The 16861-nt window shown below is 40.2% G+C and overlaps 1 protein-coding gene across 3 annotated transcripts; it reads left to right on the top strand.

Annotated features, from left to right (window-relative positions):
* The first annotated feature begins 245 nt into the window (after positions 1-245).
* Positions 246-14395, top strand: MS3_00001459 (uncharacterized protein). Of its 3 annotated transcripts, XM_051208915.1 has the most exons (9): positions 246-539; positions 2755-2894; positions 2925-3116; positions 3149-3239; positions 3270-3375; positions 3410-3529; positions 3731-3927; positions 4765-5040; positions 12490-14395. In XM_051208915.1, the coding sequence occupies exons 1-9, from the start codon at positions 453-455 to the stop codon at positions 12661-12663; spliced, it is 1383 nt and encodes a 460-aa protein (XP_051074323.1). In that variant the 5' UTR covers positions 246-452; the 3' UTR covers positions 12664-14395. The 3 variants fall into 3 exon arrangements, with proteins under 3 accessions (XP_051074323.1, XP_035586250.1, XP_051074324.1); XM_035730705.2 differs by having other exon boundaries at positions 2752-2894; positions 4765-14395; XM_051208916.1 differs by lacking the exon at positions 246-539 and having other exon boundaries at positions 2752-3116; positions 3149-3375; positions 12490-12878.
* Positions 14396-16861: the final 2466 nt, after the last annotated feature.

Genomic DNA, 16861 nt, shown 5'->3' with positions numbered 1-16861 from the left:
TACACCTTATTTACGTCGACTAAAGAATCTCTTGAACTCGGGGCACCACACAGCACTGAGCAAATATTAATCAAAACAGAACTGGAGAAGTTATTACTAAGATTTATGACATACCAGTTATATAACACATCGTCATATCATTGAGTAAAACAACGATCCACATAAAGTTCACGTATCTGAAACTGTAAAGTTATTTTCATTGTCGTGACGTTGTTTTCTGGACCTTGTAAGGTTTTAAACAAAGGCGGTGAAGTTCAGTAAAAATATTGGTTTTCCAGATCAACTTAAAAACCAACAGTCCATCCAACGTGCGTAGTACAAGATAGAGAGAGCTAAATTACCTTCTTCGCGATGATTTTGTGGTTTTGATGTTGCGAAAGACCACTTAAATATGATAACACTTAATATTTGTGCAACCCGACGAACACTTAACAAACCCACAACAATTGGTTATGAAACGTCCGCCTCAAGGTTGTCCAAGGGAAACGGCGGGCGACTTCGGGAGGATCGGACATTTCTTTTACCGTGCCTTGATGTCGGTTCGTGATATAAACTCTAACCTTCTAATTTCAAGTCCTAATTTCTTAACTTTACTTATAACCTTTTCTTAACTCTATAAGGTAGTTGATTTTTCTCAGGGTCGCCTCTGCATGTCCACAATTCGATCTGATGATTTTGAGTAAAGTTCGGGGTTTTCTTAGAAGTCCAGTGACAATTGTCAGTTTTCCCAACGTTTGTGGAAATGTTATAGGTTTTGTGCCACTTCCCCAGAATTTCCCTAAAGTTTATGTATAACGGCTTGCTCAAAATAGGGAGATCCGGAAATTATAGTCCGAATTTTCATATAATTAGACGACTGATTCCATCACTTCATTTCGTCCTCTTCTTAAGTTATAAAAAAACTCGTTTTATACAGGTGAGGCTGTCATGTACCAACTATCTTACTTAGCACGAGACAGTTATACCCGTTTCGCATTCGTTCCTGAACTTTCGGTACTGAAGTTCTAGTGCTTTTAGACCTGCAGTGCGATTGAAGTCACTAAAATATTTCCTGTCACTGCACTTTTTAAATTTTTATATCGATCCATAGAGAGCTGCGCGATAATTTGAGTAGTTTACCGTGGAATAAACCACTACCCTAACTCCCAACTTTCGGGAAATGTCACCAAAACCCCAAAATTTCCCTTTAACTTGGATGAAGTTCATTTGACTTTGTGGATATCACCGAAATTTCTCAAAACCTGGGAGATTGGGTAATTCTTTCGAAATAATTTTCATATTCAACATCATAATCACATATTGCCGTAATCAAAAGACTGCCTCAATATAACCAGCTGTACATATCTCATGACAAATGATTTGTATCCAACAAAAGTCCCGTTTCGTATCTGCAGGTTGGAAAAGGATTTCTGATGATCTATTAATTTGAATTTGTGTCAGTTTCTATGGTATTACAAGGAGAGCAAGAGCAAGTAAGAACCTTAATAAACGATATGTCAGTTTGAAATGGGATTGCAAAGTAATCGGAAATACTGTGCTCACTAATTAGTTCCAGAGGACGTTGATTTAGTAAGAGGTATCTGGTAGTGTGAAGTAGTGAAACTTCATCAGTTGAGATGGCTGGGACATGTGTTACGAATGCCCAATTACCGACGTGCGATGGTCAATGGTATAGGAGTAGATTGGAAGAAAGCTAGGGGCGGCCAGACCGTAACGTGGCACAAATCCATGAAGTCACTGACAAGTGGACTGAGCCATGTTGGCTCGACAGTCATGTTCCTACGTCGCTAAGACCGGCAATAATCCATCTAAGGTTCCTCAAGAACAAATCCTCCACGGTGTAGGTAACCGAGGGGTGATAACCGCCGTCAAACCTGTTTCAGCACCTGATATCATTTTGTTGACTGACTTAATCACCTTTTTTCACAACTAACCTCAAATTATTAGTGTGAACGATATTTATCGTCAACATTTCGCACAAAATTTCTAGTTATTGGCTTTATCTCAGTATATGTCTATCCACGTATAACTAGATATCATTTAGAATCTGTTATTTTCTGTGTGCTAGCAGATCTGTTTGTATGGTTTGTCATGGTATGTAGACCATACTCAAAACTAATTGCTTGGGGACTTATTGAGCATTCACAAAAATTACCGAAGGTCGAATGCATAGTTATTTAAATTACATTAATCATGACACCTTGACTCTGAAATATCTTCTAGTTAACTCATACTGTGCTGATAAACAGGATGCTAACAATGGGCATGTAGTTTAGAGAAGTTCGTGGCTGTGCTCGCTTGTAATATGATTTAAGAAAATTACCAGTTTTCATTTTAAAAATATCCCTTTTAGTATTTATAGATGGTTATTATTTAAACCGATAATGTTCCGAAGTCTATATGTTTAGCAAATTTTATCCGAGATTATCGTATTGAGTCTTTTTAATTCTACTCCTTTCACTCAGTGACTAACAAATACGGGAATTGTGTGATACCGGTCTTTTTCTTTGTTAACATGGTTAGTAAACTAGCATTTACATTAAGGTTCATTTTTATCACTTAAACAATATATTTCCTAACTTTTTTATGATAGTAATATATTCCTAGTCAGTTGCTAATTTGTTCCCTGTTTTATGGTCCTGTAATAATCCAGGCGTAAATATGTCTTAGATAGCTATACTGTACACAAGGTTAAATGTGTGAAAATTTTGCAGTTTTTCACCAGCTATAAATGAATTTAATTTTATTCAGCAGATCCATTTCTCAGCCTGGTTTGGTATTATTCTGGGTGTGTCATGCTTTGTATTGGGATATTCATATTCACTTTTTTATTTGCAACCACTAATGAGTGGGTCAAGTTCTACTCAATTTAAACACGCAATCCATGTTTATAAGTAAGTTAATATAACTCGTGTATATTTCAGAAATCAAATACAGCAAAACAATGAACTTGGCTCTTCTTTTTCTGTCTATTATCGTGGGGAACATGTTGTCGATGCGATTGGAGGTTATGTTGATAAACGATTTCGACTGCCATGGGTAACTTCAACTATTAGTCAACTGTTCACTGTGTCTATGGTTGTTGTTCCTTTCTCATTCGCTAAGTTGTACCAAGAGTAAGAGTAAAGTATCCATCTTATCATTTCAGCGAACTTCTTGATATTGAATCTTCGATACAACATTATCTTCCCCAATTCGTGGTTGCCAATGTTACTGTATCTGATTTACTCACGCATCAGGTATTTGATAACGCTTACTGATATAAAAAGTCCGGTTTTCCATACTTTGTAGGTCATTCATCCCTAGCTAAATGGAGAGATGACCATAGGAATGCTCTAAACGATATCACTAACCAGATACCTCCTGTCCCACCACGTAAGTCTAAGAATCAATAATAACCGTTGTAAAGGAACTCAAGTGTTTCATCTACACTCATTGGCCTTATTGTCTGATGCAATCGTGCGCAAAGTAGACCACAAGAAACGGACACTGGCACGTTATTTCATGGAAGAAATCGCATGGCCTCTTGGTAAGCAGTGTGAATGAACTGTTTATAAGACCAATAGAAAAATAATTTCTATTTGTACTGTCTTTAGATTTTTACACGGTGATCATTATTTAGCATTAATTTGTGTGTAAAATTTAAGACATGGAAATTCTATTGTTCAAGATATTCTTGCAAACTGTTTTATAAACCAATTTCATTCATACTATCTTTATTGTAATTAAGGTTTAGATATGCTTATTGGAATTCCACGTACCCAACTATATCGTGTTGCACGAACATATCACGCCGACGCTTTAAGTGTACTTAGCGCAATTTTACATCTGGACGTGGCATATCCGTGGACAAATTTGGTCACTGCTGGTTGGCTTCCGTATTCAAAAGAGCGAAATAAGGTGTTGAACGTGTTTAATGATTATGAGGTTAGCACTTCTATCATCGCAATTACCTTATTTCTAATGATAAGTCTCATAGTGATACATACATACGTTTTTATGTTCAAGGCAGTTAAATATTCTAAGCACAACTATATTCCAAGATAGCATATCAGGATGGTGCAGACTGCAAACGCTAAATGATGTAGCAACTCCATATACACTACTGTGCTAACGGGTCGTATACTGCCCACTGCGCGATTGTATCAGTTCATCAAGTTATTAGTTGTTACTTTCAGCCGCGTTGGACGATACAGACGTTCTTATCCAGATCCACTAAATAATCATAACTTATGGCTAGAAATCTCTGATAACATGGTTCAAAATTGATCGTGATCTTCCTTTAGGCCCTAAGTCATATTATTCTACACTTCTCATTTGTTTTTTTCTGTCTTTATTTCTGACCTCTGCTGATATTATTGTTTCACGTTTTTGATTTCCGTGTGATTAAATTCCTGATTATATTAATATGTTTGCTCCACATCCTAAGTTTCTATGCAGAAATTTCAGATTTTTATCGTCACACTGTTTAGACTGCCAGTCGATACTCAAAATACTTGTCTCTTCTGTGCAATTTGCTTTGGAAATTAAATTACCAATAGCTTTTGACTTGTCTATTGTAGCCATTGATTTATTGTTGACTATTCATATGCATTTACTGAAGTCATTCTTGATGTACAATTCTTTTTATATGCATGATTAGATTTGTTAAACCAGTCGTGCAGCAATGGGATTTGGTCTAGTAATCAAGTTGTCATAAACCACCACTTAATAAATAGATTGACATTTGTCCATGGTTTCGTTTTCGTTCTTTTTTATGTACAGCTTTATTATAATTGGAATCCTGATCTTTTGGAAATACCACTGGTTTCATCACACCTGTTCACAAACGCACGAAATTTGGCTCGTCTGTTTACTCTTTTGGAAAATTCAGTAGATAAATTAACAAATGCGACTGTATCAGACACTGCACAGTTCGTCTTCAAAAAGTCGATACGAAATTGGATGCTACAGGTTGTTAACACATCTTCTTATGATCCAGTTCTTCATCGATATTTGAAACTCAGTTCGGCAGGCTTTATGGTCACTAATTCACCAAAGGTACTGTTTATTTGATTAGTAATTCCGGGAAAATTTACATTACATTATAGTATAATGTAGTTTCGAGTACTAAATAACCATTCAGAACGATGGAAGTAATGGATTCACTACATTAGATATTCTAAAGAAGGTCAGCATGGTGCCACCTTCCAGGAAGCAGAAATGCAGTTTTGACTCAACAGTAATTTTGCGTGCTTCAAACAAATTAGATATTAGGACATATAGTAAAAGAAAGTCAGTTTTAGTTCTCGGTCTCACCACATCATTCTGCTGTAAATGTTTTCATTTGGATAAACTATTCCGGACAAATATGTTTACATCTAATAATTTTACTTAAGCCCTTGAAATGATTAAATTCTGATTGTATCCCCTTACAATTCCTGGATCAGATGAGGAACGTTCAATTCAACAACGACGAACTGATAATATCATTCAATGTAACAGCCTTATTCGCCTTAATTGAACAAAGCTTAGCAGAGGAAACTCTATCTCTGCTTCTCACCAACGACACATCTCGCAAAGTACACGAAGCTTCAAAGTCATCTATTTATACCTAACAACATACTTTCAATTCAACAACAAAATCTACGAACAAACAAAAGGAACACTGATGGGATCACCAATGTCAGGACTTATCTCAGAAGCAGTGATGCAGAGACTAGAAGCCTCAATCCTACCAGCGATCAAGCCAAGAATTTGAATTCGTTATGTGAATGACGAATCCGTCATCGTCAAGAAGGACGAACTGGAAAACACCTACAATCTGATCAGCAACGTCGCCGATGACATCAATTCACAATGAAACAGGCATTGAACAACAAACTACCATTCTTGGATGTATTAATCACTAAAACTGACACAGGGAAACTGGAAACTCGAGTATGTCAGAAGCCAACCCACACGGATCAAATTCTCGATTACAGTAGCAACAACCTAAGAGCTCAGAAAATCAACTGCACCAAATATATATGCGCCACACAAAACAATGAGAATTTAAAGAGAACGGAAAAAAGGTAAGGAGCGTAAGAAAATGACCAATAATGAACAGATTAGTGTAAGGTAGTGTAATAGTAATAATAATGGGGGAAGCGAAAAGGTACAATCAGAAAAAATCTTTCAGTTAAGGAAGTTCCAACCACTTCTTACGAAGAAAGTAAAAGAAGGTTACAGCACGATCGCCACGGGCTTCTATTCTGAGCCATATCTGATAACGTCTCTGGCCACTGTGCTGCACCATCTCTCGGACCCCAGCCAGGGAGTCGTTAAGGACCAACACAAGCCAGCCCTTTGCAGCTTTCTTTCATACCACGACACCATGTCATACACTGACCACATCTCCGCTTCTTCCAACCAGTCCCAGCGTCGCCAAATAATGCACTACGTGAAATTCTCTGGGACGACATTCGTAGAACATGTCCAAGCCACCGAAGTCGGTGTTTCAGGATGGTGACACCAATTAGATTATCGCCTCTGTACCCGAACACACGATGCCAAACCTCTAAATTACTAACATGATGTTGCCACTGGATGTCAGCAATCCTTCGGAGACACCGACGATCAAACACAGAGTCGTCTAACACCCTCAACTCGAAGAGGCCAGGTTTCACAAGCATAGAGCAAAACTTCTCTCACCGACGCGTTGTAGGTCCGACCTTCTACAGCCAGACTAACATCACGAAGGCGCCAAAGATGGCCCAGATTGGCATAAGCCGCTCTGGCTTTCACTATACGTGTGCTGATCTCATCACTCATGCCACCACCAGCACTTATGCAGCTACCGAGATACACGAACTTCTCGACTACGTCTATCTGCTCACCATCCAGGGTGAGTACAGGATTAGAATCCTGCCAGTCTTATAGAAGTACTTCGCACCTCGTAGGTGCAAAGCACATACCATACCTACGGACACTGATTGCCAACTGATTAAGTGCGGATCGCGTGGGTTGGGCATTATCGCACAGTAAGAAAATATCATCCGCATACTCAAGGTCGAGAAGTCTTTCTCCAGGCAACAGATCCACACCGCCATTACTTACATCCACCAGAGCTGTTTCCAGAATGTCATCGATGGCAAAGTTGAAGAGGAATGGTGAGATTGGGCAACCCTGCCTAACCCCACTGCTCGAATGGAACAATGGAATCGGGCAAAGCTTGCGTAAGGACCGAGAAGCCTGGTGGTCGGAGCGTGCTAATGAGCTGGAAGCAGCAGCTGCATGTGGTAACTACCGGAAACTCTTTCAACTCATCCAAGCCACTGGCAGCAAGAATTCTGGTGTGAGTGAGATCATCTGTGAGGATGACGGGATGCCAATCACTAACATCCATCGGCGTCTTTTACGACGAGCAGAATTCTTCGAAGGGCAGTTCAACTGTCCTGCCCTCCATGGCCGGTGACGACTGATCCACCAAATGAGACGGAAGTCCGCAAGAAACTTTAACTCTCGAAGCTCTACAAACCCGAGAAAGATTGACTCGCGAGGAGCAGGCTGGTTTTCGTTTAGTTCGAGGATGTATTGATCATATTTTCACCCTCCGCAAAATGTTAGAACACCGTCATACTTATCAAAGGCCAACAATCGTAGCGTTACTTGACATTAGGGCTGCTTTCGATTCGTTGGACAGGACTGTTCTCTGGGATTGTCTATTGAAGAAGGGTGTGCCTGAGAAGTTTATTGGCATCCTTAAGGCCTTTACTTCGAGTGAGCCTGTCAACTGTCCACCACGCATAATTTTGAAGTTTAATCCAACATAGGAATTCTGTGCGATATCGACTATCACAGCCCTCACACATATCAAATAAGATTTGTGTGGCGCTTATGTATTTGGTTCCTCCTTGTACTAGTCAGTCAGTCATTAACAACCTAGAACTTCGTACATACGTACGTACATCAGTTCGAGTTGCCACACCACATTAGCACAGAGATGCTGTTGTCGATTCAAATCCCGTAGTGGTAGAGGTAGTAAGAGTATAAGTAGTATTCGGAAAGATTAGGGTTTGAAGATGTTATTCAAGGAGTAAAATACAGCGAAATAAGTTTGGAAAGAGAGAAAAAAGGGCATGAAGAATCCAGAAGATTAGTATTTGAGAGAACACAAAGAGTGGATGCACCTGCGCCATTGCAAACGATTTTGAGTCATGTCATTCAGGGTCTCTAACCATCGGTTGCTATCATCTCGCGGTCCCCAACCAGGTAGTCTACACCTACCAACATGGCTCAGTCCACTTGTCAGTGACTTCATGGATTTGTGCCACGTTACGGTCTGGCCGCCCCTAGCTTTCTTCCAATCTACTCCTATACCATTGACCATCGCACGTCGGTAATTGGGCATTCGTAACACATGTCCCAGCCATCTCAACTGATGAAGTTTCACTACTTCATCAATTGATTTGCCATCCTTACCTAATACCCGTTTCCTAACATCTGCGTTACTTACTCGATGGTCCCAGGATATACGAGCAATGCTTCGAAGACACCTGTGATCGAATATTAGTAACGTGCGAATATCCTCTACTCTTACCGGCCATGTTTCACTGCCATAAAGTATGACGGAACGAACTACTGCGCAGTAAACACGTCCTTTGTTTAATAGACAGATATCTCACCTACACCATAAATGACGCAGGTTGGCAAAAGCTAGTCGAACCTTCTGTATCTGTGCTGAGATTTCGTCACATACCAAACCAAAAGGGCTGATGAGACTTCCAAGATAAATGAAGCGGTCGACACGCTAAACTACGTCACTCCTTATCATTAGTTCGGGTGTCGATGCAACCCAATCCTGAAGCAACATTTTGAGTTTTTAGGGTGAGAATTGCATCCCGAACATGCTTTCATTGTTGCTTAAGGTGGTCAGAAGACTGCATTTTGTCAGCGTCTTCACCGAATAGAACTATGTCATGGTCATATTCTAGGTCAAAAAGTGAATCTCTCGATAGAAGTTCAACCCCTGCAAAGTATTATCTCTAAAAACACGTCAACGACAAAGTTAAACAAGTATGGAGAGAGAGTGGATAGTCCTGATGAACACCACTTGAGGTAATCAATTTTGATGACAGTTCGCCATAAGCTCTCACTCGACCAGTTGTGTTCGAGTAGAGAGCCTTTACAGCTCCTTGTACTAATATCCATGTGTTAAAATAAATAATAAATTAAATGACTATCTTATCAGGTATGCCGTAGTGTCGAAGAACCTTCCATAGTGTTGTCTGTTCACGCTATCAAATGCTTTCCCATAGTCAATGAAGTTGATGTAGAGTGATGAATTTCATTCAATTGATTGTTCCACAATGATCCGTAGTGTTGCGATTTGGTCTGTACACGACCGATCCTTACGGAATCCTGCCTGTTGGTCTCGAAGTTGGGCGTCTACGCAGTCCTTCATTCTGTTTAACAATACCCCATTGAAGGCTTTTCCTGGTATTGAGAGAAGAGTGATGCCCCTGTAGTTATCACACTTGCTGAGATCGCCTTTCTTTGATATTTTGATCAGATGTCATTCTTTTCATACTGTTGGTACTTGTTCCTCATCCCAAATCTTGCTGAAGAGAATGTAGAGTATCTTTGCAGTTACTGCTACGTATGCTTTCAGTGCCTCTGCTGGAATGTTGTCTGGTCCTGCTGCTTTGTCTGACGGCCATGCTGATTTCAATTGTTGGTGGCCAACATCGATTGGGAGGTCCGTGGGTGCTGCTTCTATGTTGAGTGGGTTTAGTGGGGCTGGTCGATTCAAGAGTTCTTTGAAGAGCTCTACCCACCTGTTTCGTTGTTCTTCAATGTTGGTGATTACCTTGCCTTCCTTGCTTTTCACTGGTCGTTCTGCTTTACGGTAATTTCCAGCGAGTTTCCTTGTTATGTGATACAATTCTCTCATGTTTCCTTCTCTTGCAGCCCTTTCCGCCGTCGTTGCTAAATCTTCCACATATTTACGTTTGTCAGTTCTGATGCTCCTCTTCACTTGCTTGTTTACTTCTGTGTATTCAGCTTGTGTCTTGGCGTTTTCTGCTCTTGTTCGATTGGTTTTGATTGCTGCTTTCTTGTTCCTCCTTTCTTGAATCTTATCCAGTGTATCAACAGTGATCCATTCCTTGTGATGGAGCTTCTTTTGGCCCAGAACCTCATGACATGTTGAAGTGATTGCCTCTTTGATCCTCTTCCAGTTGCTCTCCACAGTAGTTTCTTCTCCATTGAAAGGCCTGGAATCTATTGTTGAGGACTATCCTGAATTTGTCGAGTTTGTCAGTATCTTGAAGAGAATCCGTATTGAACTTTGGTGATGTTGTCCACCTCGTTGTTTGGTACTTCTTGAGTTTCAATTTCAACTTGGCGACCAACAGGTGATGATCTGATGCTATATCAGCTCCTCTCTTGGTTCTCACGTCCTCCATAGTCCTCCTGAACGTTTTGTTGATGCAGATATGGTGGATTTGTTTTTTTGTAGTGTGATCCGGTGAAGTCCATGTGGTTTTGTGAATGCGCTTATGTGGGAATATAGTGCCGCCTACGACCGGTTTATCGAAGGCACATGGGTTTGCAAATCTCTCACCATTTTCGTCCCCTTCTCCTAGTCCATGTCGTCCCATGCTGTCTTCATATCCGGTGTTGTCCATTCCAACCTTGGCATTTCAATCTCCAATCAGAATAGTCGGGCCCTTTGTTGGGCACTTCTCGGCGATTGACTGCAGCCTATTGTAGAATTGATCTTTAGTGTCTTCATTGTAGTCGTTGGTAGGTGCATAGGATTGGATGACGTTCATTGTAATGCCCTCTTTCTTTGTTTTGAAGGAGGCTTTGATGATCCCTGGTCCATGAGATTCCCACCCTAGAAGTGTATTTTGTGCTTGTTTGGACAGCATCAATGCATGTGTATGTGGGGCATTTTCTTCATCGTGGCCGGAGTATAACAGAAGCTTTCCTAAAGCTAGTCGTTGTTGTCCAACTTGCGTCCAATGTGTTTCACTGGTCCCAAGCACCTCTAGGTTGTATCTCCTCATTTCTGCAGCAATTTGGAAGACTCTCCCGTTGTACGAGCATTCCACGTACCTAAATAAATGGTTGCTCTGGTTGTCAGAATGGGCATCGGCCTCGTGACTTCCGAAGGAACTCGGTTTTCACCATGAGGCGTCATAACTCTTCTTAATTAAGACCTGACTCCCAGGGTAGATTTTAAAAGGTTCGAATAATTTTTTCTACGGGATAGGGTCGCTAACCCCATGCCCAACTCTCTTTTATCCGGGCTCGGGACCGGCAGTAGCCCCTAGAGGGGCTACAGTCGGAGTTAATCTGTGGTCGTTATTGTTCTTTTTTTCTTATACACACCTTACTTAATTTTTCTCTTTCCATTGTCATTGATTTGTGTGGTGCATATATATCTGGTGCACCTTGTACCAATATTTATGTGTTCAAATAAAGTAAAATAGCCTGAAGACCAATCAACTTCATCAAAAAATACCAGCCTAATGGCTCAGTGTTGAGATCTTGGATAGAAGCATTCCTAAAAACGCCAGAAAAGTTTTAGAAGCTTGGCACTTAGGTCAATCAGCAGTCAACGAACACATTGTAATCGATCCAATTTATCAACTAGTCAGGAAAATTATTGACAAATACAGGACTAAAGTTCAAACCAATGGGAGGTACAACCAAAATAAAGAAGTAAACCATGACAGATTTAATGTCAACATTAACCAATCAACACCGAGTTCTACAGGACAAGCTGTGAGCTATGTGTGCAGAAATTCGAAAACTTTACTCCTACTTGAAGTTTGTGCTGATGATGTTCAGAAGAACGATTAAAGCTCCATGACCAAACCATCCAGCTCAGAGAACAAAATCCCATCAAAGTTATAGAAACTGATTAAAAAGTTGTTAACAAGCGTTCTTTTGGCAGACTCATCATTCATAATCGTCATTTTTTTCGCTATCAGTAATTTTACTCTAAAATATATTTCGCTTTCTGCTGTTTGATATCGATTGTCACAATAGTATACCATATAATTTACAGTAATATTGCCTTTTGTTGATGTAGTAAGGTAAATTTCTAGTTAAAAACACTTTCTTTTCGTATCGATCGTGGTGTTACTTGTTAGCTGAACTGATGTTACTTTGTTTCAAAACCTTCGTAGGTGTTCTGTTATTCTCGTGCCAGTGATACCGTAAACGCTAATTCTCTACCTTACTAAGTGCAAAATTTAATCAAGATTACGAGCTTTTGGAATTTGTACTGCAAAATTAGAGACGTAGTAGATAATTTGATAATGTGGTATAAGAGTTTCAGAACTCACTTTGGTTTGATACATACACCTTTAAAATTATATATATAGTAAACTACTAAAGTATAAATCGTTGCTAAGTTATATACACAAGTCAATTCAGTATCATCTTGTATGGCTATTTGATTGTTCCATAATCTTATTTCGTAAATATATTGTCTTCATTCCCTATTTTATACAGAATACTTTAATGTTTGGCATGTGGGATGATATTCTTGGTCAAGGAGTTTTTATTGACCCTCAGTTACAACTAACATGGGCGTATGTGACAAATCATGCACATGCTCGATCTCTTAACAAGGATTTTATTTTAAATTCTCTGGTTAATTCTGTTTATTCTTGCATCAAGGAATAGTCTCAGGTCTCTTAGCATTCATTGAAAAAAGACTGGTACAATAAGTCATCCAATATTATGAGATACCTTTTAAAGATATAAGCCAAATTAGTGTCTTTGAAATTCATTTGAAGAATCTATATATTTTTTTAAAATTGATCACGTTTTATATGATCTATTGAAGTTAATTGTTGCATTTAAACTTGATAAATAAAAAAATACCTTTTTATTTTTCGCTTAATGTCTTCTCAATTCTGCCGAATAGTATTAAACTTATTATAATTCCTATATGTTGGTAATATCCGTGATAGTTTAATGTTAATGTATTGTCTTTTATTCATTCACTAGCTATTCTCTCAGTTTCATGATAAAATTACACTCGAAGCAAAAACGGTATTCATCTAAATTTGTAGGTTCAGTAAACTTAATATTTATTATTCACTTCTGTCTAGATGTGGGATTGTTGTGCTAATCAGATCCATTCACTCAAAATGTACTTTACCTGTTAGGACTAAACGAGGGATAATAAGAAATAATTATTATCACTATTCTAGGATTATGAAAGAGATAGCAAACTGAATACTGATGGACAAAATGATCGCTGGTAAATGCTTCGAAGCCCCCAAATGCCCTAGTGCGGCCGAGAGTAAAGGGGAGGGCCCACCTTACCTCTCGAAATGCTCACATGGTCCTACTCACTGCCTTCTCATGGCGGGGGTGTTGTTTAGGAACTCGAGAGGACGAAAAGCGAATGTCCGGCGCTTTAACCGGGTTGGTAGACATGGAGAGTCCACCTAAAGGAGTTGGGAAACCCTGATTCTAAACCAATGGTGCACATGGGCTCCTATATCCTGAAGGTACAAGCGGCGTATGAATCAACTGTTGGTCACCGGCTACCATGGGAGTGCATCTTCTCACGATGTCCCACTGCTTTGTGGATCAGACCTTTAGATCGAAGGCTCCGAGTGTGGCCCCTTAGGGAAACCACCTGCTTCGGTTTGGGCAGTATCACAGCCCCCACACAGATCAAATGGGATTTGTGTGGCGCATATCTATTCGGTGCATCCTTGTACCAATGTTTATGTGTTTAAATAAACAAGTAAAATAAAACAGTTACCAATCTTGTTTTTCCCTGCTAAGCTTCTTTCAAAGACTGTTACGTGGGACTATTTCCCATAAACTTTAACTAAAATTTCTGGTATCTTAATTCTTACTTCTAAGCTTCGCTCAGCTAGTCCATCGCCATCCTCTCCTAGAATATTCATATATCTAACTTCTAAATGAGCGAATGCTCGAACAGTGTCAGTTCTTTTCTAATATCTCTTAAAATTATTCTATCTCCACATATTAACTCAATTTATTATAGATATTTCCAGTGTAAATTATGTAAACTTGTTTCGTTTTAATGATTAATACCATGGTTTTAGTCAGTCAGCTACAACGTAGGACCAGGCACATATGTGCATCGGTCCAGGTTGCCATACCTCATTAGCACAGCAAGATGAACAGCGGATTCATAGGAGTGGTTAGGTCAAAGGTGGTAATATATAGGAGAAAGATTGCAATAAGGATATAGTATAGGAAGAAAGAATTAGTTCGTAGAAAGAAAGATATGAAGTGATTTTAATCTTTTAGTTTAAGAGAAGACGGAGTGTATACACCGACGCCATTGTGATCGATTCTGAGCCATGTCACCAAGAGTCTCCAACCATTGGTTACGATAGTCACGCAGACCCCAACCAAGTAGTCTGCATCTACCAACATGGCTCAGACTAGAAGTTAGTGACTTCAGGCACTGATGCCACGTTTTGGTTTGGCCGCCCCTAACCTTCTTCCAACCATCCCCTACACCGGATAGCATTGCACGTCATGGTAATCGGTGTTCAGGCATACGTAACACGTGGCCCAACCATCTCAGTTGATGAAGATTCATAACCTCATCAACTGATTTATTATCATTACCTAATACCCTGCGTCTAACCTCACTATTACTTACCCGGTGATCCCAGCAGATGCCAGCAATATTTCTAAGGCATCTGTGGTCAAATACTAGTAACTTACGAGTGTCTTCTACTCTTAATGGCCATGTTTCGCTGCCGTAAATTAAAACAGAACGGACTGCCGCGCAGTATACTCGTCCTTTTATTGATAGACGGATATCTCGCCTCCGCCAAAGGTGACGTAAGTTGGCAAAAGCCAAACGAGATTTTCGAATCCGTGCTGAGATTTCGTCAGACACCAACCCATTAGGGCTGATGAGACTTCCAAGATAAGTGAAGTTGTCAACGCGTTCGACTACTTCACTCCCTATCCTTAGTTCAGGTGTTGACGCAGACCAGTCCTGAAGCAACAACTTGCATTTAGAGGGAGAGAAGCGCATCCCAAATATTCTGGCATTGTTGCTTAGTGCTACCAGAAGACTGCATTTTGTCAGCGTCTTCACCAAACAGGACTATGTCATCTGCGTATTCTAAATCGATAAGTGGACCTCCTGGAAGGAGATCAATACCCGAGAATTCAGTCGACGAGAGTGTTATTTCCATCAATAGGTATATGATGAAGTTAAACAAAAATGGGGAAAGTGGGCAGCCTTGACGGACACCACTTGAGGTTGCAAAAGTAGATGACAGTTCTCCATAAGCCCTGACTCGACTAGTAGTGTTCGAGTAAAGAGCCTTCACAAGGTTTATGTACTTCTGAGGTACGCCTTCCAATGACAGATACTGCCACAGAGTCTCGCGGTCTACCGAGTCAAATGCTGCTTTTAAGTCGAGAAAGACCACCATCGTCGGACGCCGATAGGTATGCCTGTGTTCTAGAACCTGACGAATGGTGAATATGTGGTCGATGCAGCCACGACCAGGTCTAAAGCCAGCTTGGTTCTCTCGTGTTTGTAGTTCACGAGTCTTAGTTAGGCGTTTGATAATTATCGAGGCCAGTATTTTAGATACTATGTTTGTTAAACTAATCCCTCTGTGATTGTCACAGGATGATTTTGACCCTTTCTTATATATTGGGGCGATAAGTGATTGCGACCAGTCAGATGGGATAACGTCTAACTCCCAGATCTTAGCTAAAATATTAGTCAACCTAATCGCTAAAATTGGACCACCATCCTTAAAGACCTCTGGAGCCAATCCATCTGGACCAGCTGCCCTTCCTCGTTTCAGATTAACTATAGCCTTTTGAACTTCAGCAAGAGTTTGGGGACCTACTTCAATGTTCCATTCACATTGTCTGGGAATGGAGGGTAGTTGTAGAGTAGCTGAAGGCCAGCTGAACTGTTCTCTAAAATGTTCCGCCCATCGTTCTAAACGTCTGGACTGGGAGCAGATGAGTGTATCACCTTTTTCCGAAATAATCTCACACTTGACTTATTAATTCCAGTTTCTTTTATTAGTCTATAAAGCTGTCTTGTGTTCCCTATAGTCGCCGCCTTTTCCATCTCTTTTGGTTTCGTTACCCACCAGTGCACACGGTCGTTCCTTAGACTTTTGGTTAACCTATATCTGCTTTGTTGTCGCTCTTCATCGTGTTCAGAGTCTGATGGGATGAGTTTACGAGAATCCATCAGTGCAATAGACCTTGAGGAAATCCATTGGTTCTTTGTAACCCTGTGGTTTAAATCACGGATAAATGTTACTGCTGTTTCCACAGACGTTTGTATATCTTCTCAAGCAACATCTGGGTCAGCCTCGTTTTCAGAACTACCTAAGTGTGACCTCAGTTGTTCCTGGAACCTACTTTTGGTTTTCTCGCTACTCGATTCAGTTCTAATGGCTCTTTTTAGTGTGACTTTTTTGCGTCCAGTGAGGCGCAAGCAAATGCGTGCCCGTATTAGGGCGTGGTCGGAGTCCAAGCAGGTACTCCAGAATGAGCGATAATCTTCTACCGACCCTCTCCAACGATGACTGATGGCAATATGGTCTATTTGAGTCCATCGTTGGTTTGGTGTAGGGGATCGCCATGTTAGACGATGTCTCTCCTTATGCTTAAAATAAACGATTGTCTGAGCACAGTTGCAGCAGACGATTACCATTATCTGTTCGTTGTACCGGAATACTAAAATACCCACCTAAATGCCTTTCTGTTTGGTTTAAACTACCTATCTGGGCATTAAGGTCACCTGCTACGAGTACTATGTCTGAACGTTTAGCTTTCTAAAGAAGTCCAGATAGCTTTTTGTAAAATTCATCTGAGCTGCAGTCGGTGGGAGCGT

Source organism: Schistosoma haematobium, chromosome 1 (genome assembly GCF_000699445.3).
Source record: "Schistosoma haematobium chromosome 1, whole genome shotgun sequence".
In the NCBI taxonomy this organism is placed as follows: domain Eukaryota; kingdom Metazoa; phylum Platyhelminthes; class Trematoda; order Strigeidida; family Schistosomatidae; genus Schistosoma; species Schistosoma haematobium.
Note: the sequence above shows the minus strand (reverse complement) of the source record. Positions and strands in the feature narration are given on the sequence as shown.